This window comes from Phlebotomus papatasi, chromosome 3 (genome assembly GCF_024763615.1).
Source record: "Phlebotomus papatasi isolate M1 chromosome 3, Ppap_2.1, whole genome shotgun sequence".
NCBI lineage: Eukaryota > Metazoa > Arthropoda > Insecta > Diptera > Psychodidae > Phlebotomus > Phlebotomus papatasi.
The window spans coordinates 17,140,165-17,166,751 of NC_077224.1; the positions used below are offsets into that span (position 1 = coordinate 17,140,165).

General features: G+C 34.0%; 2 protein-coding genes and 1 long non-coding RNA gene across 3 annotated transcripts in view; 2 read left to right on the forward strand and 1 right to left on the reverse strand.

Annotated features, from left to right (window-relative positions):
• The first annotated feature begins 2,384 nt into the window (after positions 1-2,384).
• LOC129807904 (U3 small nucleolar RNA-interacting protein 2) lies at positions 2,385-3,964 on the forward strand. The gene is made up of 2 exons (XM_055857502.1): positions 2,385-3,489; positions 3,553-3,964. The coding sequence occupies exons 1-2, from the start codon at positions 2,471-2,473 to the stop codon at positions 3,917-3,919; spliced, it is 1,386 nt and encodes a 461-aa protein (XP_055713477.1). The 5' UTR covers positions 2,385-2,470; the 3' UTR covers positions 3,920-3,964.
• Positions 3,965-4,189: 225 nt separating this feature from the next.
• The window catches only part of LOC129807906 (uncharacterized), a 194,884-nt gene continuing 172,486 nt past the window's right edge, over positions 4,190-26,587 (forward strand). Inside the window, exon 1 of the long non-coding RNA XR_008752337.1 lies at positions 4,190-4,359. This is a non-coding gene — a long non-coding RNA (uncharacterized LOC129807906). The remainder of the gene's footprint in view (positions 4,360-26,587) is intronic.
• Positions 4,400-22,302, reverse strand: LOC129807903 (octopamine receptor beta-2R-like). The gene is made up of 4 exons (XM_055857501.1): positions 21,567-22,302; positions 10,480-11,224; positions 5,249-6,013; positions 4,400-5,188 (listed from the first exon to the last, which is right to left on the reverse strand). Exons 2-4 carry the CDS (start codon positions 11,024-11,026, stop codon positions 4,545-4,547), a joined length of 1,956 nt encoding a protein of 651 aa, XP_055713476.1. The 5' UTR covers positions 11,027-11,224; positions 21,567-22,302; the 3' UTR covers positions 4,400-4,544.

Below are 26,587 nucleotides of genomic sequence, written 5' to 3' on the forward strand. Positions count from 1 at the left end.
CTTAACACTTGGAAGGACCCTAGTGGCAGCCGCTGCCAATTTTATTTTCAATTTTATTTTTTATAATGAAGAATATATCATTTCGCTTGGACACCTGATTGAATGCGTGCAGAATTTACCTGGCTATTTTTTCGTTATAAGTTACGATAATTATCTTTTCTTTTATACCCTTTTACATTTTTTTATTCACTAGTTCAACTTTTGTATAGAATCATTATGATTATTACCAAGAAATTAAAAAAAAAGTAAAACAGAAGGAATAAATGCACAAAAACAAATTTACTACTGATCGAAAGCTATTCAGCAGTTTTCACAATTGTCCTCAGCAGCGTACTTAACGCAAAATCAAATAAAATTCTAAAGTGTTAAAGATAATTTGCAAAATCATGAGTGATACCAAAGAAAAGTCATAATTTGCCAAACATATATAAACAAATATGGATAATAAAATAGCGCGTAATAAAATTTGTTATAATTTTACCACCTACCTTGGAGACAGACCTAGGACAAGGTGGCTGAATTGAATTCAGAATCTTGCCTTGGAACGCCTTGGAATCGAACCCGAACATCTTCCTGAAGAGGCAGAGGATCGACAAATATGGGCTGCTAATTTTGTAATAATAATTGTACCATACAGAAAATTCATCAAGGGCTATATTTAAGATCGTTATATTTAAAAAAAAAACTGAATTTGACAAGACTTGAGAAATTATACGACTGGGGCCGCATTATGGATGTTTTATCGTATTTTGCACTTCTTCATTCACACGATTTTCCTTGGTAAGGTAAAGTATCCTATGTAGACAACTTAAGTATAGATTTTATGAAAAACTTATGAAAAAAACAGTTATAATTTGTGTTTTTTGATAGGGTTTTTACCGAAAACTATAGAATAGATCCTTATCTATCTAATTATGAACTTAATTTTTTAGTCATAATATGATTTTAAATTATAAGAAAATTAAAATGTTTCAAAAATGCGAAGTGTTCCTCTACTCGACCACTTCAATTTCAGTGTACCTCTACATCTACACGACCGCCCGGGGTTCCTCTATTCGACCACCCATTTTTTCTTAAAATTAAACAAATCACAAAAATAAAAAGTCACGGATTTAACTTTGGATTGTTTAACACATCATGAAGAGCACTTAAAATTTAGTAACTCATTAAAATAAATTAGGAAACTCACTTTTATGAATTCATTCATAATTAAAACAACATTCAAATGAAAAAAGCTTCACTTGCTATGATTCGTCGACCGGTCGAATTAAGGAACAATTTATCTGAAATGCACTTTCAATTTTAATACATAAAATTAATCTTTAACTTAGTCATAGTACTAAAATTTTTGCACAAGTAATAAAGATTAAGTCCTCAACTTGCGATTAGACTCAAAATTTGAATTCTCAAGTAATCTGTGAGAGTAATAATTGAAATAATTCCTTAAGAAAAAAGTCAAGAATATCAAAAAGTATGCCATAATTTAATGAAAAATTGTGAATTTTTGTTTAAGAAATACCTTATCGCTCCGGCTTATTATGATTTTTCAGTGTTTTATGGTCAAATTCCGTGATATTTTTACTGATGTGAATTAATTATGAAATAATTGACCCTATAACGTTAAATCATTTGCTAAATATTATTGTAGATGTAAATAAATTGTATAAATATTTTAACCGGTCGACTTGAGGAACCCAGGGTGGTCGATTTTTAGATGCGGTCGACTCGAGGATACCTTACCTTATTTTTATAGTTTTTCATTAAATATTTAAAAAAGATTTTTCCATACACAAAGCAACCCGTCATATAAAATTTTATGCGTAAAGTATTGCTTTCTAATGTAAAAATAATTTTAAAAAATCTTTAGATTTTTTATTTAGATATTTGGTCAATTTTGTCTGTAATCTTTGCAGTTAAAGAGCCTAAATATCACCTACCTGTCTTCTATATGTCAATACAGTAGAGTCTCGTTATAGTCCATATTTGGTTTCAGATTTGACACTTGGGTCGCACTATAGTCCATGTAATTTTTTAAAATTATCAACGACTTTTAGTATTGAAATTGCTCGACGGCTTCCACTTTCTTTGCGATTGTGGTACTTGTCCTCGCTCTCTTCATTATGGATCACAATTATCACAACTACTCAATAAAGTTTGCCAAAAATATTAAAATAATTATGCTTGTTGCGTACAAAAAACATAACCTAACATAAAATCAGTGTTTTGAAATCAACGGTCGATAAATTGTGGACTATAGAGCGATGGCCTATAGCGAGACTCTACTGTATATCAAAATAAAACCCATACGCGTACCACTACGCATGGGCTTCGTAAGAAAATGTTTCGAAAACGACTAAAGGGATGCATGGCTCACTGGGAAGAGGTTTTTTGTGAGGTTATGTGAAAGTTTGACGCATGTTTTGCTCCTGAAATCACAACAAACCCCGGAATCGTGCTAAATCCTGATAAAATGTCCTTTTTCATCCGCGGAAAGGCAGGTGGGAAGCCTGGAGGGAAGCCAAAAGACAAGGTCAAGAAGAACTTCCCTCCAGCTGAGCAGAAATTCCTTGGGAAACGGAAAAAGTTTGAGGATGAGGAAGTGGAGAGTGATGAGGAGATTCTCAGCAATGACGAGGATTTGCCAGCTGCTGAATCATCGGAAGACGAAGTGGAGACGCCACAGGAGAAGAGACTCCGTCTGGCCAAGAAGTACTTGGAGGAGATTGAGAAGGAAGAGCAGAAACGTGCTGAAGAGGGCAATTCTGCTGCCAATGTGGACAAGAGACTGACCAATGAGTATCTGGACAGTGTGGGTAAGCTGAGGAGGTTCGTGGCGGGGAGTTATCTTGGGGTGGAGGAGGATAGGATACAGATGCTGAAGCACAAATCCCAGAAAGCTCCAGTCACGTGCCTGTGTTTGTCCAGGGATGGAAAGTGGTTGTTTTCGGGCAGTAAATCCCCGGTGATTGTCAAGTGGAGTGTTGAGGACTGGCGTCCGGTCGGGGTGATCAATCTCCTGGACAGGGGTCAGGAGAATGGGAAGAAAGTTAAGGTTCAGGGAGTTTGTTTGACAATCACGAGTGATGGGAAGTTTCTGGCTGTTGGGGATGGAAGTGCGGGGATTAGGGTGTACTGTCCGGAAAGTTTGAGGTCTCTGGGAGTCCTCAGGGCACATAGGAAACCCGTGACGGCTTTAGTTGCCCGGAAAGATACCCATGAGATCTATTCCGGAAGCTCAGATAAAACGGTTATCGTATGGTCCTTGGACGAAATGGCCAAGATTGAGGTGATGTTCGGCCATCAGGCGACTGTAACTGACCTAGATGCCTTGACAAGGGACAGAGCAATATCTTCCGGGGGCAATGACTGTAGCATCCGGATCTGGAAGGTGTCAGAGGAGTCTCAACTTGTCTACAATGGACACAGTGGGAATATCGACAGCGTCCGGCTGATAAATGAGGAGAATTTTCTCTCCTGTGGAGACGATGGGTAAATTATTTTGCAGGAAATCTGTAGAATAGATACTAGAGGATCTGTTTGTGTTGGTTTTAGGTCACTCTGCGTATGGAGCACCATGAAAAAGAAGCCCCTTTGCGTCCAAGCCCTCGCTCATGGAAAGTCTCCGGAAAACAACGAAGCCAATTGGATTTCCGCAATAGCTACCTACACTAACACCGATCTAGTGGCTTCGGGATCTTGTGATGGATTCATAAGGGTGTGGAAGCTAGAGTCACACTTCCGGAAGTGCGTGAAAATCATGGAAATTCCCGTTCCGGGATTTGTAAATGCTTTGGCTTTCACGCCTGACGGAAATCACTTGATAGCGGCTCTTGGGCAGGAGCATAGATTAGGGAGATGGTGGAGAATTGCCCAGGCAAAGAATTGTATAGCTGTAATCCCTTTCCGGAGGAAAACTTGAGGAAAATTTCCCCAAAGACGCCAATAAAATGAGGTTATGTACTCACCGGGTGTCTTTTCTCTGATTTTCTGGGATTTTCCCGAGCATTGTCTCACAATTTCCACTTGGGATATTCACTTGATACTTTTCCTATCATTTTCACACAGTTTTGGCACGGATTTCACTGGAAAAACTGCGAAAAATTGCACTTTTCTCACCAAAGGAAACGGCAGAAACAAAAAGCCGCGATCAACTAGCCCTGTAGATGGCGTTAGTTCAGTTTCCGCGTAGCTTGGAATCCGAGTAGTCCGAGCTTTTTTTCTCCGCGAGATTTTGTCAATTTTCCTCGAGAAAAGTGAATTTTATGTAGTGAATTTTCCGTGAAAGTGAAGTGTAAATTGGACTGCAGTGAATCATGTGAAAAATGCCAAGCCTCCAGGGGGAAAACCACCTGAAAAAAGGTCAGTCAATTTATCTAACCTCATTTCAAGAAAATCTCAATTTTTGCGACAATTTATCTATTTTTTCGTATTTTTCACACAATAATCTCTAACAATTACCAATAATATCGCTTTCGAGACAACATCAAATAGCCCCGGGGCATTTTCTTTAGCGCAATTTGTCTTTTCCTCCTTCTGGGTGCTTTTCAAGCGTCCGAGAAGGCTTTCCGGAAGGGATATCTTTTCCGGGTGTTCAACACCCGGATTAGTTCACTGTCCACTTCGGGATTTTCCATTTGTCGTATTCCACCGTGCTGAAAATGGCACATTTTTGTTGGATTTTCCTCAAAATTGGTGGCAATTGTGAAAATTGGCGGCAATTCAATTTCTGATGTTTCCGATGTTCGCCGCGGAGTGTCGTGGGTGTCGTGCGAGTGCTGAGTAACGGACAAGTCCTCGTGGGATGTGACTTCATGGAATGGAAGTTCTGTGGAGAAGCTCTGATGCGGGAAATCATCTTCTTCCGGGATGCCTTGTGGGTCGAGATTGGTGAAGAAGACTCCTGGCGGCATAAAGACGTCATCGTCGCTGTCACAGTCTTCCGGAACACCCGCAGACAGGGGATTCCCACAGCCAGAGTCCTCACTGTCGGTACCCAAGTGATAACTGGGAAAAGATGTGTGTCCTAATGAGTTGTCATTGCACTTGCTGGATTCCTCTGCTGTGCTGGGAACTTCAGCAATCCTCCACATCTCTCGGTTGGCATCCCCCGTGACAGAAGCCACAGCAGCGACAGTTTGATGGACGCTCGTGAGGCTGTTCTGGATCGTCCCAGCTCCATTGCGTTGCACTGTGGAATAAGCAGTGTAATATAATGAATAATCATATATTTTTGGTCCAAGAGCCTTACTTTTCCTCTCACTGTTGAGCAATTGCTGCTGCTGCCTCATCCAGACTGGAGAGTCAATATAAATCCTCGGATGGATAGAAGGTCTCTTGTCGAAGCGATTCTGACTGGCCAGGGAGAAACGATAGTTGACTTCAACTTTGGCAGGAGTTTCATGGCGACCCAGGAACTTCATCAGGAGACTCTTGAGAGCTGCTCGGAAATCACGCAAATGATACGCATAGAGAATGGGATTAACTGCAGAGTTCAAGTGCGACAGGATGATAAAGATAAATGTCATCATGGGAGGTACATTGCAGTCCTGGCAAAATGCTTTAATGCAGTTCACTGTATACAGTGGAATCCAGCAGATCATGAAGAACAGTACGATTATCGAGAGATTCTGAGTAGCTTTGACTTCACGCTTCTGGGCAGCTCCCAGCACCCTGAGCATAGTTCCGCCAGATGATGTATGATTGGCCGTACGGAGAGTTGGTGTGCTCGAGGATGTGCTCTTCCTGGATGATGACCGTCGGCTGGACACTCCTCCAGGATTCATCGTAACTATCTGACGGATCTGCTTGAGAATCACGCGGTAGATGTGGGCATAGAAGCCAACGAGAATAATGGCAGGTGTAATGATGGTGCCGAAGTACAGGAACACCAGATAATCATAGCTCATAACGCCCTCAAATAAGCACGCCGTATTCACGGGCTGGTCCTGATGCCAGCCGAAAAGTGGCAGAAATCCCACGATGCTGCCCGCCACCCAGCACATCGAGATTATCACTGCAAGAGGGGAAAAACAGAGATTCCGTGAGAAATGCGCCAAAAGTTGATGTGCCACGTGAAGAGGAATGCATGATTTGATGGTAAACAGAAGGTCTAGCAGGTGATCTTGAACAAACACTACACTTGAGAGGGATTTACTATAGCCAGAGTGTGAGGAAGAGAGAAATAGCCAGAAGTTAACCCTTATTTAACATGAAATTGCTTTTAGGATAAAATTTTCTTTTTATTTGTTAAATAAAAATAAAAATTTGCTAGCTTGCGTTATTGTAAAGATTGTAAAGAATATCAGCTAAAAGAATCACGTACAGTAGACTCTCGCTCAATCGGGCGCAAAATTTTGTTGACAATTTTCACGTTTAATTATGAAACTAATTCGCTCAAATTCGCTGTAATTCTTCCTATTTTATAATGATCATTTAAAATTGAGCGCTTTTTGTGGAATTTACAAAGGATTTGACCGGATGACATTTTGCCCCAAATGCCCATTTGAGAGAGAGTCTACTGTACATTATTAGATTAGACCTATTTAAGTTATTTGATAATGTCAGGTTATGTTAAATCTAACCTCAAAAACCTAGGAAATATTTCTAATACTAAAATCCGTCACAAAACAAAGTTATGGCTAAATTTATTGCTTTTAAAAATGTTTTATGTAAATTGACTGTTCCATGTTTTTTCTTTTCAAAATTATTTGAAATTTTAACCTTAAAATTTAACGAGTGATCTTACTTCTAAAATTTTAATGTTAACTTTTTAAAACTGTGCAAAGAAAACTAAAGAATAATGTTAAATAAATATTAGTGCAATCGGTGCAGTCGTAAATATATTCAGTATCAGGCCCTTGGTTGTAATTGCTAAGTACTACTAGTACAAGAATATTTTATACTTGAAAATGTAATTAAAAACGATTTCCGCTAAATCGTTTAATCGCTAAGCCAATAAAAATATTAGTATCTAGAATCAAGATCTAGGTTATGTAATTTCCAAAAGAGCTTTATTTTGTCAAATATTATATTTCTTGTTTTTATTTGTGTAGATATTTTCTCAAATTCTGAAGCAAAGTCTATTGATGCTGATACTAAAGCTAAGGTGTCCCAGAAATCACGCAATATTTAAATTGAGCGGCATTTCTGGAAATTTCTGAAATAAAGGTCCCCAACGAATAATAAAAATACTATGTGGCAGTTTATAGATTAGGGTTAGTGTCTTTTTTTGTTCTTAAAAATATTTCAAAAATAATTAAATAATTTGGTTCGAGAATTGATCAGAAAATTGACTTAACTTCGTCAACTATAAAGAGTCTAATTCAAAAATTCACAGAACTGAATTAGTTAGGGTGGCTGAATACACTTGCCATCCAAGAACAAGCCCTCACAATGATTAATAATATCGTATCAGTAAGTATGAGCAAGCGTTACTGTTACTGACGCTCAATATCGCGACATGATAACCGAGTTTATGAAGCCTAAATTGAAGGATTTGTTCATTAATGATTAATTAATTATAAATTCATTAATATTGAGAACATGTGGATTTAGCGATATTGTGACATGTCATATAGTCTATGAAGTAATGCAATTTCTGCAAAAGACATTTCCTGATTGTGATTTTCTCTATTGGTGATCAGAATCGTTCCATTAGATCATGTAATTTTAGACCATTACATTTTTTTATTTGGTTATTCGAAGTCACAAGCCTAAGGGCCTTGGCAGACATGAGGATTAGCTGAGAGACGGCTTAGCGTAATTATATTAGAAATAATGGTTAAAGAGTATTTCCATAATTTTCCACTAAGTCGTCTCTCGGCTTAAGTCGTAAGTGTGTCTAGGGCATAAGTCAACAGGCCTACATCAACCTCTGTGCATTAAAAGAGGAGGTTTAACACTGAATTATCTAAATTTAGGCACATTTGTCCAAAAAGTTCATGAATACCTTTTAGACGAAAGGATTCATATGCCAGCAAAGCCATGGAGGTTAATTAATGGATGCGATATTTAATACATAACTCTCTGATTTCCGGTTGTTTGGGACCAAAAATGACATATAAAACCCATGCAAGAAGAGGGATATCTTGACTCTCTCGTAAGTTTGACAGCTGTCACTTGAATAAAGAAGAGCAGAATATCGGAGAGTTCTTTAAAAATACTTTGCTTATATTAACGAAATGAATCTTTCTTCTGTTACTACCTGCTCGTTTTCATATTTGAAATCTTTAAAAATAAAAGTTAGGACACCCTTTGACTGATTATGCAAAAAATTAGTAAGTTATGTAATTATAAATTGTAGTAAATTAATATGTGAATTTGTTTTAATATTTTATCTTTTCTTTTTTAAATAGTTTTATAATGCCTTATCTCTTTATTATATAATACAAAAAAAAATACTGAAAAGAAATACTATTCAAAAATATATACTATTGAAAATACTGCTAAGTTCCTAACTATTTTATTCCGTCTATTTATCTTGAGGCGAAACGGTGAATGATACAGATTTCAAATATTTCAGTATTACTTCTTAATTTACACACCTTTCAAAAAATAATTCAAAACTTCAAAAACAAAAAAAAATACATAAAGCATTATCCACATGGAATTTAATATATAATCAGAGAATTTTCCGTGTAAAATTGACAAATTTTGACAGTAAATTCCGGAATGTTCGTCCCAGGTTATTTTAGCACTCTCTTGATATTTACGCTTCACTACTTTCTAAGGGACCCATTTTTTTACTACAAAAATTTTTATAGGTTATTATGAAGTGTTAACAAACACATTGCACATATAAATATCATTTGTAATATAAACAAAAGAGCTTTTAGTACAACATAGGGTTTCGTACCAAATTAAAAGAAATATGTTTTCCTCTTCTAAATATGAAGAAATATCCTGTGACATATTTTTAGTACTTCATGGAGGTCATATCCTCCTCTTGTTCTAAACATTTGGATCCCTTGTTACACAAATTAAAAAAAAAAATATCTTCAAAGGTTTCATACAAAAGAAATTACATTAAAACTACATTCTCTGTAAGTTTAGGTAATTTAAATTCAATTATTCAATTAGTCTATCAAGTACTTAAAGTGTTCCAATGCTTTTTATAATTTTTATTTTTGTCTCGCACATTATACGTTTTTTAAATGTGACAAAAGAACTTTTAGTGCAACACGGTTTTTTATGCCAAACTCAAAGAAGATCTGTTGCTTGGAAATTCGTTTCATCCTGGACTGCAGTGTGTTCTATCCCTCCTTTCCTAACCTTTTTCATGCATTTTTAGTACTCCCTTGTGTATTAATCTTTCGCAGCATATACGTTTGAACATTTTTAGAAAAAAGTTTTTGCATTCTAAATATTATGGAATATTCTGTGAGATATTTTTAGTACTTCACGTAGTTCATATCCTCTTCTTGAAATACGTATGTCTTTCCACAAGTTTGAAAATATATTCAAAGGTTTTATGGTGCTTTTCCAATGAAAAATGAAGAGGGGACATTTTTCTCTTGAACATGATTTTTAGTACATAGTTATATTCTCATATGCTTCTGCGTTACTGACTTTTCTTCAATGTTGGTTCCTATCTGTGTTCCTCAGTCCTTGCCGTGTTCTAAAACCGCCAAACAGTCGTGACAGGAACCAACAGAAGGAAAAGATACAGTAGCACATGAGAACAGTCATGTACTAAAAAAAATGTTCATAAGAAAAATTTCGGCTTTTCGTTTTTCATTAAGTGAGTAAGCACTTTGAATTCATATAAATAGTCTGTCAAGTACTAAAATTATCCGAATGCTACTCATATACAATTTTTATTTTTGTCTCGCACATCGTATTGTTTTCTGAAGCTTTACTGAACGAAATGGTATGTGCTCTTGTGCGGGTTAACGACATTTTCCTCCCCCAATCACGACCTCAGTTGTGGGTGGTAGGGCGGAAAATAATTAATGTGGATGTCATTGAATCAATACTGATAGTCTGTTCGAATTATTTGACTAGCTTTTTCAATTAATTCGTCGCGAATGGGAATGCGTGCCCAACATGTGGTGTATGAGTGGATTTTTTTAATGTTGTCCTGCAGAATGTTTCAAATGACTTTGCAAAGTTAGCACACCTTTGTGTGTTGATTGGTATTTTTTGGAGGGAAGAAATTTCTTAAAATAATCCATTTAAGCAATTGACTTCATCAGGGAGAAAAAAAAATGTCTGGAAGGTTGGGACAGGTAGCGTTTTTGATGGTTTCTACACTTGTTTCTACATGGCATACAAAGAGTCCTAATTAATTTTGATTCGTTGATGAATTGAGTGCAATTACATGGGAATTGTGACATTCAATTAACCAGTTATTCATGGGAATGTAATGATGCATGGTTCAGCGAGGTGCTCTTTGACAGTACAGATGTTGCAAGTGTTTATGAATGCGTACAATCTGTGCAAGAGTTCTTAATGTGACCATAGCTCTGGCAGCTAACTCACCAATGGCAGTCTTTGTGCGGACATTTCTGGAGTATGCCATGGGATGTAGGATGGCCCAGTAGCGATCCACAGAAACGGCCACGAGGCAGAAGATTGAGATGGTGCAGAGGACAACAAGGGTGGATATCGTGAAGAGACAAGCATGAAGATTTGTAGGCAGTCCGATGGAGGCTAAAACAGCAAATGGGATTCCCAAGAGTCCAACTAGAAAGTCTGCAATGGCCAGTGAGACGATGTAGTAGTTTGTTCGACGACGGAGACGTCGCTCCTTCTGAAAGACTGCAATCACCATCCCATTCCCAATTACAGCTACTAGTCCCACAAGAATCTCCAGAGCTGTATATGGCCAATTGATCTCATACTCCACACTATCAACCTCAAATGTAGTATTGCTCAGGATAGTCACAGCAAACATCCCATCATCCTCCAGAAACGTTGACTGTGTGGAGCTCTCCATGAGATTCCAGCCTTCAGCAACACTCGACAGATTCTCCAGTGAGTGGTATTTAGCTCCTTCTGCCCACAATTTCACAAGATTTCCAATCATCTTCCCAGAGTATCTCGAGCATGGTAGAGTGGATGTAGCAGCAATTGTAGTCCATTATCCCGATTAATTCCACCCCTCTTTGGCACTTTTGGTGCTCTGGGGTTTAATTGAGGGTAATAAGACGATACTCAACTCAGCTCCTTGGTCATTTACTTCCCAAATGGTCAGACTCAGTCGCTTGGTCGTCCCCTGTGTCCTCTGCAGAAAAAAGGATAATAAAGGTTAGATTTTGAAACTTTCACTTACTTCACAATTATACGGTCATTATCATTGATTGAGGGTATTTTCTTAAGATGAAGTCATTGATTTTATTTCTGAGAAAACATTTCACGTTTTAGAGGTTTCTTCTCGAGAATTTGAATATCTTTATTTGGATTCTAATTGAGATGGGAGTAATTTATGAAATTTCAAATTGATATTTTAATTAAAATGAATTTGATGATTGTACAGAGTTGATGATAGTATTTATTTTTAAAGAAAATTTGAGAAAATATGATTTATTAAAATGTTTAAGAGCTTAAATTCAAAATATTTTTTTTATGTTGAAAAAAAGTTAACCCTCTAACAGTCTAACAGATAAGACCGTCTTAAGACGGTCTTCACAAAAATCACATTTACTGCGATTACAAAGTTTTTATTTAAAAGTTCTATAGTGTCCTCTGTAATAGTCTTAATAACATCTTTTGAAAGTTTGAGCTTATTTTGACTCTTCGTTTAGTTGCTAACCCCAGTTTTGTGTGACAGGTCAGAGAAAAAGCAACTAAAAATATTTGTACAAAAAACTCATTTCCAATTTCCATAAAAATACCGATTTTAAAGTTATCTGACTAAAATATATTTATTTTCTTACTGAAAGACATTTCATTCTACTTTGTATATTTTATTTAAAAAATTTGAAAAAAGTAAAAATGTGAATTTTAGAAACAAAAAGAGTTTCAAAAAAATTATATTTTCTCACCTAACGCCTAATAAACTAAAAATACGTCAAAAGGTGAAATCCTTTCAGGACAGGAAAACACAAAATTCTTTGCCAAAGCTTTCGACGCTTCAACGCGTCTTCCTCGGTGGTAAAATCTGTGATTTGTCTCGGAAACCTTGTCCACACTGTCTATCCAGTTCGGATCAGTTGACCTCAGATCAATGTCCAAGAAGGAGTACCCGCGACGGATTTCCAAGTTTCCCTGTAAATCCTTATTTGGAGTAGTGGATAGACAGTGTGGACAAGGTTTCAGAGACAAATCACAGATTTGATCACTGAGGAAGACGCGTTGAAGCGTCGAAAGCTTTGGCAAAGAATTTTTTGTTTTCCTGTCCTGCAAGGATTTCACCCTTCGACGTATCCGAAGGGAGTTCATCTCATTGATCTTCTTATGCTAATTGTCGTCAGTAATGCCAAAGGTTTATGAATTGGTTCAAATCGATTTAGAGCCAGTAAATGGTGAATGATGCGAAAGGACTTTTGAGGTATAGCGTCATGAGTTTGAGCATTTCGCAAAGCCTGGGATGCTTTTCTTGTTTTTTTCTGAAACTTGTTTTTTTTCCTCAATAACAGTATATCGGGTATATCGTATGTTGTTTGTGCAAAAGAACGATTTCGAAAGGAGAAGTCAAGGAACATTTCCTAGAAGGAACCATTTGCCTATTTTTCCATTTTCCTTGTAATTATCCAGATTTTCCCCATCAATTATTTATGAACATCCTTTAATTGCGTTAAAAGTATTGCATCCTTTTGTCTTCTTTTCAGAAATATTGAGTTTAAAAAAGGTGCTAGGGTTGCTGAAGATCATAGGGTTGAAAAGGTAGCATTACCAAAAAAATTACCAAAACGTTCAAAGTATAATGGCTTTCTTACAATATTTTTACTTTGAATTTATTATTCAAAGTTTTTGAATAACGATGTATTTTAGGACCCTGCGACCTTAAGAGGCTTTAACTATTTTTTCAAGGGGAATATTTTTTCATAGGAAACATTCCTCCTCATTTTTTTAAGATTTTATAAGGAAGATCTGGAAAATTGCAGGGAAAATGAAGTGATAAATCTATGGTTCGTTCTAGAAAAATCTTCCATGAGCCTACCTTTACAAATTGTTCTTCGAAATGGCCAACATAAGATAAACCGTTAAAAAGAGTTTTGCAAAAAAAAGGTCATATTTCTTAAACTTATGTTGTTCTAATGCTTTTCCTACAAGCTTTTAGGGTTCTTCCCGGAATAAAAATTGTTACTTATGCTAATACCTGTTCGATGGTACAGGTGTCATTCGTGGCGAAATATTGGACCATTTTGCCCATTGATAAGTCTTGTTATCAAAATTAGGTGTATAAAAAATAATTTAAGACTTCAAACATCAAATGCTAGTACGAACCGTTAAAAAACTCTGTGCCAAGCCCATAAGGAACTCTTCAATCATCATTTGTGCCTTGTTGCTTTGGAAATTGTTATACTAATTATTATGATTAATTCATTTATTTTCTTTCGCAAATTGAAAGAGAAATTGAACGAGAGTTCTGAATATATTAATCAAAAAGTTAAGGGATCTTCATAAAGATTTTTCTTTTGGAAAGGAATTTCTGCAATATTTTTCCACTAGAGCTTTTGAGCTTACAAAAAAATAATCAATATTTCGCAATAACATCTGCCGCTGGTCGTTAGTAGATAATCTTTTTGTTATTGTTTATCGGTTTGGGTATGAAAAGTCTTTGTCACAGATTTGATTTAATTTCTATGTGGAGTTTTCCGCGTTGAAAAGTGAAACTTGTGATTTTCCATGTGGATGGGTTAGCTGATGATAAATGGTATTTTGAGTGGAATTTCAACTGGCGGAGGTTGAAGATTTTTCTTTCCTGCGGGATTATGAATGGTTTGGGATGGAAAGTGATCCAAATTAATTGGTCACCTTGTCGGTGAAGGGGGCGGGGGAAGGGGTTGTCTTGTGTATATGACCTTTTTTCCCCCGGACATACTTTTCCCACATAAAGAGACAAACCAGAGAGGATTTTCTTTTTACACCTTCAGCAAATTGCAATAAAAATGTATCTTTATGTTTGTGGGCAACATGATTCCCTCGGTAGACAATTGCCAGGGGGTGGTAGGGTGTGAGGGGGTTAAAGATTAACAGGGGAGACGTGATATTATTTCTCAATGGAAGTGGCATTTTTGTCTGGAGAATTGGTTTTTCCTTTAGCTGAATTTTATTTGCTGAGAGTGAATGGAATTTGTGGCAACATTATGCTATTTTCAGGACAAAAGAAAGGGCGTAGATTTTATGTTGTGCTTATATGCGAGGATATTGACTCATTGACTCTCTTACCACTTTGGTTTTTCTTTTGCTTATTCCTTTTTCAACACCATCTGAGACGTAATTTGAATGTTAGGAATATCCCAAATCTCAGAATGAGTCCCATGGAATTTCATGCTCCACAAGGAATGCTCTCTGTAACATGAGTGTCCCTCTTGCAAATAAGCTTCGGAAGTGGATTGAATTTCATGCGTGTTGTACAAGAACATTTGCGTGGGTGAATCATTCAGTTCATCGCTTTTTTTCTGTTCCATTTTGATGCCATTTCAATCCCTTCTGGTTAGGGGTTGCGCCTGTACCATCCCCCATTGATGTCATATATATGACGCTTCCAATTCATTATATCATGCTGCTCCAACTATTGATTTCTAATTCTAATCTTTCTTCTGTGAGTCGAACCTTTTTTTGTCCATTTTTCTTGCTCTTCACGACTCTATCAAAGCGTACGAGGGACAATCGCAGTCTATCTGTTATCATGTCAAACATTCAGTCAAGATAATTTAGTAATCTCCATATAGGTTGTGTCGTCAGAAAATCAGAAACTTAATTATTTCCCACAGTTAGTTGACAAACAATTTTCACATAATTAAATTTGGAGAACGTTGGATTATCGTATTAAGGGAAAGTGAATGGAAAATCCATCTAACACTTCCTTCCTTATTGACTTCACGTGGCGATATATGCTCGATAGCTCGATGGTTGATAGAGTTGAATGGCAAATAGACCCATTCACGATTATTTATGATGATTCTATTCGATGAAAAACTGATGGGAGTTTTCCGACATGAAGAGTTGCGTCTAGATTAGATTAAAGATCAAAAGACAGTCTAAAAATACCTTAAATGGCCTTCAGACTGAAGATTTTGCACGGTTCTTTAAAGTCTGGAATCTTTTAATAATAAGTATTGTTATTGTTTTTTTTCCAAGATCTAATCGATAATTTTTCCTTAATATCAAGTGTCCCAAAATAAATTCTTTCCAAAAATCTTACAGTACTTTTGCATTATCGATTTTTCTCTGTGTTACTTTATCTATCGACTGCTTTCCTAAGACCTCGCCGTTCTAACAATTCTGAAACTCCTAAACAGTCGTGACATGAACAAACACAAATAAATGTCGATAATGTAGAACAACTTGTGAACAGTTGAGTGATGAAAAAATATGATCGTTTTTCACTCTCATAGCACCATTAGAGAAGTTAATCCATATGGCTAAATCTTGGATCTGAATTCTATATTGTGCGTGTCCCTCAGATTTTGACTATTTATTTAACCTCGTTCTTAAAGTTATACAGTGGGACCTCGATAGAGTCAACTAATTATATCCAGGCCTGTCGACTCTATTGGATTCGTTGACTCTATCGGAGTCCGAGAAAATCAATTAAAATGTGAAATTTTGATTTAAAGGGGTATTATTTTATGTTTGTACTAGATCATTGATAAATTCAACACGATAGTAGAATATTTTATTAAATTAATCCATAAATTCTATACCCTCTGGCCCAAAAAATTCGTGTGTTTAGGCAAAAGTTGGAGATTAAGGAATAATTTTTAAGAATATTTTTATTATTAGTAAATACATTTAGTCCCGGGATTACCCACATTTTCGGGACCGAAAAAACGCGCGAAATGGCATTATGCATCAAGAAAATTTGCATACCCGAAGGCGATTTCTTTTCAATGAATTTGTTAAAAAATTTTAATTTTTTTTTGCTTATTTTTGTTTTTGATCCAAATTTTCTTTTGAGATAGTGATATTTTAATGAATTAAACGTTTTCTTTAGAAACGTAATTTTTATGATCGTTTATCATGTACATTTTTTAAAGAAGTAAGGTCTTTAAAAAGTTCGAATAAATTTAGAAAAGTTCCTTCAATGTGTTATTCTCAAAAAATCTAGCATCCTGTACGTTTTTTTTGTAATTCGAGTTCAATTTTTTTGTTTTTGCCATAATATTATTTACTTACAAATTAATGATGGCACAAAATTCCTTACATTGTGATCATAGATGTAATGAAAAATCTTAAGACAAGAGGGAAAAGACAAGAGAACTTTCAATCCGTCAAAAAGCTTAAAATCACGTAAAGAAAAATATTTTGTTGGAAAATGATTACGCGGTTAATATATCTACGAATTTTATCAAAAAATTACCATGTTCTTACATAAATATTTTTTCTTGTATTCAAAGTGTTACGTTGATACACAATAAGACTAGTTATTTCGAAAAGATCATAATAAAATCATATAATATTATTGGTTCAATATACAAGAAAAGTTGACTCTATTAGAGTCAATTTGGGTCCAAGTTGACACTATCGGGGTCCGTAGAGTAAAAAAATAGCTGTTGACTCTAATGGAGATTGACTCTATCGAGGTCCCACTGTATTTTGAACTATTTTGATAAAAATTAATTTTCAAATCAAACTTGTAGAAAAATGGTCTAGAAAAGTCTTTGAAAAAGTAGAGATATTGAGACCATTTACATTGAGATTCAATTCAATCCCTTCGATGTAAATGGAAAATCCAATTATTACCTTTCGTATCGAATTAAATTGTATTCAAACTGTCCCATTTGTCCCAAAATATTTTCGAAGCGCGCAAAGAAGAATTACCATTTTCGTTAAAAATTTCAATAGCTTGACAGTGTCAGCGTCAAATGTCACTCAAATGTCCATCATAGTGTCAAATAATGTCACTCGTCAAAATTCTCGAAAAGTAATTCATAACTACTTAAAATTATTACAGTCATCTACAGTTTTGAATTTTCGTTTAACTGTTCATTCTATCTTCATCTTTATCTAGTTTAAAGTCTAGTGTCATCTGCAGGAAGCTCTTGTAAATGAAGAATGGTGTAAATTTCCATGTTTCTTCAATTTTTTTTCCCTTCACTTCTTCTTTGAAATTTTCAACAGAATAATTCAACAGTCCATGAACTTTCCATGTCAATTTTTCACTTTATTTTTGGCATATGAAATATATACGAAATTCAGCGACTAGACAAACCTATTAAATTTCTCTATTTAATCGCTTTATTATTATTTTTTTTTGCGTAAAAACAGAGAAGAATTGCACGATTATAAGGGGTGCAAATAAATTTAGTATGTCGTGGATAATGACAATTATTCTGTCTACTCTGACAATGTTTAACTTTTATTCTTTAATCTTAAACACAAACACATATTCATTTAAAGCTTCTCTGGGTGTATTATTAATCTGTCTTCATATTTACCCAACTGGAAGAAATTGAAGACTTCCACGAGATAGAACGCATTTACTTGACTTTTTTCGCACCATCTCCCTTGTCCTGGGCAGTCGTCATGAGGAGGGTAATTCTCTTAGAAGAAAAAATTCGCAGAAGTATTTTCAGGATGTCGAACAGTGGATTCCTTTTGGAATTATTTGAATGGATACTTAGTCCCCGACCATTTATAGGGAAGCAAATATAAATAAAATACGCATTTTTAGGGAATTTGTTGTTGAAAAAGAAAAAAAATATATTTCTCTTATAACGCATTTCTTTTTTTTTTCAAAGGAACTGTAAATATGAAGGTGTTCAATGGACTTATTGAAATATCATATGCATAAAAGAAATATAATAAGAAATATGAAAAACAATTTGGCTTGTAGCATTGATTTAATAATTGATTCTTTGTCTTCAAATTTTATTTAGTACAGGTTATTACGATTTAGTAAATCGTGTAGCACAGATTTTGTACAACTTATACCATGCGTCTTGTTATCTCAACTATGTAAAATTCTACCAAAAAATAGTCCAAACGTCATAGTATTAAATATAATCCCATTGATATCTATTAGGACTTTAGTATATTCCTGTGCTAAATTGTTTGGGGATCTTTAGTGAAATATCCTTTGCAGTGAGGTTTACTGCGTAGCCCTCATACTAAACTATGTAGATTAATAGTCTAAATAGTATAAAGAATGAAATCAAACATTTAGAACATGTCTGTACTAAACTTTGTAAATAGTTACTTTGTTATGAAAAAGGAATAATCAATAAAGAAATTTTCAATCTATAGAAATTGAAATGCAAAAAACAGCCCTTTTGGTCTAAAAACAATGAAACGCATAATACGGCAACAAAATGATAATGAAAATGAAAAATAAATATTCTCTATGCTAAACATTAAATATTTCTTTTAATTATACGGCATTTTATGCTGTATTAGCCCACTAGCTCTGTTAATCAAGGGTGATCTTTTTTTGTATAACAGAGAAAAGCTCTATTGGTTCTCCGTTGATTCAATTAAAATGCCATCATCCATTGGAAAAATGTAATTTTCAGTTCATTATCCAATCAATAAGGTTCCCCTGGAAAATTTAAATCTCATTTACTCAAGATTTTTTTCATGCTTTGCATTGTCGTTTCACTGGGCCTTTGCATCATTTTATTTCTTGCTCATTTTATCAAACACAGAGAAAAATAAGACGGTAAATTTGATTTACTTTCCAATCAGAAATCTTTTATCAAAAAATAGGAAGTCTATTGCGAATTCTCTGGGATATAAACAAGATATGGTACAAGTAAATAGTTAATATTATATCCCGCTTTTCGATATGCAACGATTCAACGAAATATTTTTTAATAGACAGGCAGAGCTGGCCTAAATTACTAGAGGCCAAACAGTTTGTAATAGCGGCTTGGATTTTGCAAGGGACTCTCCCATAAGTTGATCTTTGCGTCATTAACTCGATACCGTAACCACTTAACACGTCCATAAGGGCGATTTCTCAGCTATACACAGAAATCATCTTTTATCATTCGTAATACTGACCTTTAATTAAAAAGAATCTAGAGAGCATATTTTTAAATAAGTAAATTTTTGGCATTTGATAGATAATAAATTAATTTGTAAAGTCTTGGAATCCCAGGACAAGTTTAACTCGGTTTCAATATGTTATGGATCGATATAACGTAATTATGTACCAAAATTAATTTATGCATGCAATTTAATTAAATTATGCTTATGATATTTTATGTAGACTTTCACTTAAATGCGTTCAAAATACTTGTATAGTATGGGTATCAATATGAAGAAAACCTTTTGGGAAATCCTGTAATTTATGGAAACCATGCTTTTCTATAGATTTCCTAATCTAAAAAAAATTTAGACTTTTTCCAAAAAAACTGTTAAATTTTGCTATAATTTATTTTATCTAAGGAAATCTGTACTAAAAAGACAATTCTATTATTTTCTGAAACATATTTGAGAATTTAAACTTTAAGTATCGTTATTCTTTATAGTACAATTACAGAAATTTAAATTAAAAATGAAAACTTTCTACTGAACATTTTTTTTAGTACATGACTGCTCCTTTTGTGTTGGTTCCTGTCACGGATAATTGGTTGTTTTGGTACACGACGACGAACCAAGAAAATACCCGAGACAGGAACTGGTAAAAAAGAAGAGTGAATAATGCAGAAGCACTTGAGAACAGTCATGTACTAAAAAATGTTCAAAAGGACGATCCCTCATTTTCATTTTTTATTGGAATACCACAACTAAAAGTATTATGAAAAAATCTTAAATTTTGAAAGAACCTAGAATTAAATATTTAATTCCAGATTACAGAATTATTTATTGAGTATTAAGAGCTATTAATAATGAGGTATTTAATTAAAGAAAAATTCTTAATGGTTGAAATTGTAATACATAAAATTGTAAATCTATAAAAAGCTTGGCATAGAGGATCTGTAATTCAGGGTTTCTGCCGTTTACCTGATGAAATCGGTCGTGGTAAGTCGGCGGAAGACACAATCAAGCATTAATTGAGGAAAAAGTATATGAATTGAATTGAATTGAAAAATAACGTGCCGTCGTATTCTTTACCAACCGAGTGTATCAACCGATTTGAACCAATTCATGGATCACTCAAAACGTTTCCCAAAATACCTTAATATAGTAATAATAATTGAAATTCGGATAAAAATTATTTATCAGTTGTGAACTGGTGATAAACCGATCTATAACCGATTGGAACATGTTCAGGCTTATCAATAATTTCAAGACCTTTCCAAAGAGCCAAACATGACTCCATTCGGTTGGGAAATACGCTCTTTAGAGCCTTTTTAATCTTTGACTTTGAAAAACCGTTGTTAGCAATGATTCAACGGGTTTTTCGTACAAAGGAGAATTGTCCACCTGGAAAACCTCTATAAAATATCTACTATATAACATATTGAAATGTTTGTAAACCCATATCAATATTGTACGCACACAACATTTTTCTGGTATACACACGATCTATGATTGAGGGTTTCTGCCGTTTATCTGATGAAATCGGTAGTGCTAATTCGGCGGCATACGCAACAAAGCATATTTGAGGAGAAATATAATTGAATAGAATTGAATTTAATATCCAAAAATTAAAAAGTCACACGATGCGTTTTCGAGGAATACCCCAAAAAAATAGTTTTGAAGGGGCAGAGGAGGGGTGGGGGGGGGAATGAGGGGCACGTTAATGGTCCTACGGTCGATTTATGGGGAGCCTTCCGTAAGTCCCAAGCGTCCCAAGTCTCTATCTCTAACCGTTTAAGCTCCAGGCCACATGAAAACGAAGATAAAAAATCGAAATGAGATGGAAATAAACTGAATTAAATTGAGATATCGGCTTCTGGTCTTCGGCGACCCTTCTCCCCATGAGTGGACTGGACATTATCTAAGGTGGTCTTTTTCATTTTTTTTTTCTTTACTGCCTTCATCCCTCCATCACCGGTTTTTTCGGTTTCTCACAAAATTGTTTAGTACATAACTAGTACTAGAATTAATACAGTATTTTTTTTAGGACAGTCATGTACTAAATTTCAGGTTTCTATTATTTTTTCTGGTTTTAAAATTCTTTTAGAACTTTAGTGTTAAAGCAATTTTATAACAATTCTTCATAAGTTTGAAGCAAAAAAAGTATTCTTTTATCAATCTAATTAATCAGTTCTTCTGTGCGCAGGGAATCCTCATTAATTCCAAGAATTCCACGTTGCAATTAAACTATTTTTTTTCCTTTAACGCGCGAATACTGAAAAAAGGCCCCTCTTTGGCAACATTCATACATAGATTTCCCTCTTGGTCTGGGAAAAATGCCTAGATTGTCTGCCTTGATAAAACGCATAATAAAGCATTAAATTGACAAGGAGCGGAAGGATGAGATATGTATATTGTTTAATTAATTGAAAAGGCAAAGAAGAGTCGAAAAAAGGCACACAAACAATACGGAAAAAAATGAACCTCACCTTTTTGGGATGAAAATGAAAATAGTGTCACCAAAAATTGACTTTTCACTGCCACAATATGGTGTGTTTGTTATTCACTTGATTTTTATTAATCCAATTTTGCAATTAATTCTTTTCACTTTTTGTCTCACGAAAGAGTTTGTGTCTTTGGTTTTTGGGAGGTGTTGTCTTGGGTGGGAAAAAAAGACAGGGAGAAAATCGAAGGAAAAATAGTTGAAAAACACTTGTTGCCCAGAGGCTTTTTTTGTGTGCGGGAAGTTATGTATTGAAGGCAAATAGTGTCTTATTTAATTTGATGATATCTAATAAATTTATACAAATGTATCACCCAGAAGTCATTTACTTGAAGAATAAGAGAGATGAGACACACATTAAATTGTATATCCGGGTTTTATATTCTTTACCACACTCTTGACTCTTTTGATTTCACCATTTCACAACACATCTCAATTGGTTTGGATTTAATTTTCCCTCATTCATAATCTTCTTGGAGGAAAACTGCTTCACTATTTTAGTATTCATTCCGTTGTTAATTTTCCACTCAATAATAACATAATTACTTTATTTTTGTTTTGTTTTTGGAGTGATTGATAGACAAAAGCTGTTGATGAAATTTCACAATTAAAAAAAAAGAAACATGCGTATCACTTTGAGACTATCTTGAGATTATCTAGAAGTGGAAAGCTCTGTTTCTCACATTCCTGGAAAATTCCTCTCGAAGCAACCTCTAGAACTGATCTCAGGCCACTAACTGACTCTGGTATATCTTCCACATTCACTTGAAGCTCGTACTTCCTGCAGAATATTTTTCGCAAAAATATCAGACACGAGAGAATAAAGCTCTGAGGAGAGACTGTGAGAGAAGTGAGAGAGAAAAAGTGTCTAAATTGGCGCGATTATTGCTATATAGTAATATATATAGCAATATCTTTTCATTTAGCTCTGGCAAATGGTCAGAAAGGGGGTGAAAGATCGTAAACAAACTCCCAGCCACGTGATTTCTAGAGAATGTGGGAAAATTGCCCATGAAAATAGTCCTGTGAATTTCCATAACGAAGAAAATGCACAATTTTCCCTTTTCCAACAATATGTTACTCCAACAAGAAGTTTAACTTTATGTAAAGAGTACAAGAAAGTCTCTTAAAACGCAACTGACTTCTTGATACTAATTATAATGAACTGACCAACCAACCCCTTTTATGTCACCACCCATCCCCGCGGAAATAAACCTTGGTGAAGACAAATAAAATTTAGGGCACTTTCCTCTGAGGATGCTTTCACGAGGAAATGGCGCATTCTCTTTTTTTTTTGTCACACATTGTCCTATAATCCGAATCTCCAAGGTGGCATTACACAATAACTCTACAATTTAGCCATATTCCATGTATTGTAGTCCAATCAAAATATTAAATTAATTAAATTGAAAATATGATCCAGCATTTGTCATCATTTCTTTTGGTATGTTTATTGCTACCTCAAATGGATATAGTGCTGCCAATGGGGAGACAATTGTTTAATATGATGTACTTAATTAGGTTTCAATGAGTGGAAAGTTTTTGTAATAATTCACGACTTAGAAAAAAATCTATTTGACACGTCAGGCAAACAGGTCATACCATCTCTGTCTAAATATCCAGTGGATAACATGTCCATTGCAGTGTTTACTTCAGTTTTCAGTTAAGGACTTATTTTATGTACATGACCAAAGTATTTTTTCAAGAGCATACACAATAATGCCTTTAATTATTATTTAATTAATGACAGAGAGCACTTTAAGTTCATGAACGATGAACATTTTGACAGTAGCGTGTCGCGCCATCTTCATGACACACTAACTATTAATTGACAGAATATTTCTATGAACTTGATAGAAATTGTATGTTATAGAAGTATTAGATCTCAATATTTTAATACTTAAATTTTAATATTTTTGAAGATATTGACAGGGTTGACAGCAGATTATTGCGCCATCTGCATGTCATGTTGAATTTTAGTTCGTTAATTGAGTACAGTAGACTCTCTCAAATTCGGGCATATGCGACCGAAATGTCACCTGAATTAGAGAGAAATTCAGGCGACAAACTGTTTAAAATGCAACGATTTTTTGTTCATCTGCATACTCATACTAAGTTTACATAATCATATTTATGGTGAATTTAGTGAAAAGCCCTCAATAATGTAAAATAACATCATGCTTAACACTAAACCTACCAAGACCCGGTCAAATTGACCGGATTAAAATTAACATATATTTAAACGGTACAATGTCACTATCAAACTTTATGAATTTCTTAAAATATACATGTAATATATTTTTCAGTGTTTCAATTTTAATTTTTTGCACTTTTCCAAGACAAATTTGTTGAGTATCCTGCCCTACCGCGGTTTGTCATTTGACCGAAAAACGACCAAAAACGGTCGGTAGGTTTAGTGTTAAGACAAACCACGGCAAATTTGAACATATTTGCTTCATTTGATAATCATAATAAAACTTGAAAAATGATAACAAACATTTGTCAAATGTAACTTCTGCCCGAATTAAAAAGTAGCCCGATCTTAAAGGAGCCGAATTAGCGAGAGTCTATTGTATTTCTATAATCTTGACATGAATTTTATACAGTAGAAGAATTTATTGATGCTATTTGTTCATGTTTTTATCTATTTTTTTGTTGGTTTTCCCTATTGTTTGAATATATTGACAGCAGAGCGCCGCGCCATCTACACTTCACATAGTACTCGACAAGAACTATTCATACTAGAAGAATTTATAAATCCAATTCGTTTTCTATCTATATTCTTTTAATATTTAGATTTTGCACATTTTACACGTCGTACTTACTTTTAATTTTTTAATAAAGTCCTTCTTAAATATTAACAGGCTTCACTTTGTTTAATTATAAAATACCTTTGAATAACGTCAGCAATCTTGGAAAAATTGAAATATTTTTGTTGATAAACCATATAGTATTTTCTCTTTTAAAGGTTTTATAATCACTTTTTACATATAAACATTATCAAATTTTAAAATATATTTGAAAATTAAGCGAAAATAGAAATATTATAAAAGAGTGTGATTATACACGCGCAATTAAGCAAAAAAATAATAATGAAATTTTACTAATGCCAATTTAATCTTAAATTTTCTTCGAATTTAGACTTTGAACTAGGCAAAATTCCAACATTTTATATTGTTTTCGGAAAAATTCAAATTTAAAGAGTTAAAATGAAATATTCTGTAATTTGTTCAATACAAAAATAATAAATATGGATGTATTGAAAAAAGGTAATTTTTAAAAATACAAAAAATCAATAAATATATTTTCTTAATTTTATTTTAATTTTGAATTTTGACTGTGTTGGCTCCGGCACACCCTTTAGGACACTAAAATTTAATGAAATCAAAATTCACATCCTTTTCTTTCTGAAATTGTTTATATAAGTCTAATCTATGATTTCGCACTCTTCTTCTTCTTTTGAACATCACATCCAAATTTAATTTAGTTCAGTCTAATTTTGAGTGGGAAAGAATGACATGGACAGAAACTGTTTGAGAGAAAAAGATGTGAATTTTAATTTACAAAATTTTCCTGATCTAAAACGCGTGCCGGAGCCATAAAGACAAAAATTAAATTAACATTGATTAAAAATTTCTGAATTGTGTTAATTTTTTGAATAATTTTATTCGATCAAATTTCACAAAGAAAAATATTTGTGGTCAGTATTTTAGCAAAAGTTATCAACAAAAATATAGACCTAGTTAGTAAAATTGTAGAATTAATCAGTAAAATTGTAATTTCGTTTAGTAAAAAATACTTAAAATTCAATCTGTTAAATAGAAAATTCGGTCAGTAAAAGATCGATATTGATCAGTAATAATTTAATTTTAGGAAGCAACAAAATTAATTAGGGAAAGTAAAAAAAAATATTTTTTATCAGTTAGAAAATCAATTTTGGTCAGAAAAAAATATCAGAAAAAATATGTTTGATTGTTATTGTTAGTATTGTGGAAATAATCAAGAGAATTGTAATTTCGATCAGTAAAAAATACTTACTCTTTAACATGAAAAATAACAAATTTTGGTTAGTAAAAGATCGAATTTTTTTTTATTAAAATTTAAATTTTTCTAAATCGAAAAATCAAATATTCGTGAGTAAAAAATCAAGTTTGATCAGTGAACAAATCAAATTTGGTCACTAAAAATATAGGCAAAAGCTTTATGTGAAAATGTTATGGTCAATGGATCTGTAATTTAGGTCAATCTGTGAAATGCTAAATTTGGTCATTGGAAAACCGATTTTTATCAAGAAGAAAATTCAATTTCGGCGAAGAAACAAATCAATTTCGATCAATTAAAATCAATTATGGTTAATAAAAAATGTCAGTGAAAAATGGAATTTTATTATTAATGCCAGCGGCAGACCTTTTGAAAATTCGCGTCCCTTTCTTTCCTAAAAGAATTTTTTAAAAGTATCCCGCTCTTTCAGACTCTAAATTGGGCTGAACTAAATTTAATTTTGTGTGACGTTCAAAAGAAGAAGAATTTGAAAGAGTAGGATAGACATAACCGTAACTTTTGAGAAAAAGGGATGTGATTTTTGATTTTATGAATTTTCCTGATCTAAAGGATGTGCCGGAGCCGCCAGAGCTATAAAATTTAAATTTTTGTGAGTAGAAATATCAATTTTGTTGAGTAGACAAACTGATTTTGATCAGTGAACAAATAAATTTTGCCCAGAACAAAAATCAGCCAAGAGTGAAAACGTTGCCCTTGGCAATAGAACTGCAATATAGATTAGTAAAATTTGATCTGTAAAATTCCAAATTTGGCAAGTTTAAATTGATTTTGATCACTTAGTTTCAGCGAGGACACAAATCGATTTTGACCAATAAATACGATTTTGATTACTGAAATATCGACGTGAATAAAAAATCAGTAGGGAAAAGCGCACTACGTTAGGACGACTCAAGCTTCGAATAAATCGTTTTTTTCTTTCAATACATCGACCATTCAGAATAATAC

Coding starts and splice junctions, on each gene's coding strand:
- LOC129807904 (XM_055857502.1), top strand. CDS start 2,471: ATGTCCTTTTTCATCCGCGGAAAGGCAGGTGGGAAGCCTGGAGGGAAG. Junction 3,490..3,552: donor CTCTCCTGTGGAGACGATGG/GTAAATTATTTT, acceptor TGTTGGTTTTAG/GTCACTCTGCGTATGGAGCA.
- LOC129807903 (XM_055857501.1), bottom strand. CDS start 11,026: ATGATTGGAAATCTTGTGAAATTGTGGGCAGAAGGAGCTAAATACCAC. Junction 6,014..10,479: donor CCGCACAAAGACTGCCATTG/GTGAGTTAGCTG, acceptor CCCCTCTTGCAG/TGATAATCTCGATGTGCTGG. Junction 5,189..5,248: donor GCTCAACAGTGAGAGGAAAA/GTAAGGCTCTTG, acceptor CTTATTCCACAG/TGCAACGCAATGGAGCTGGG.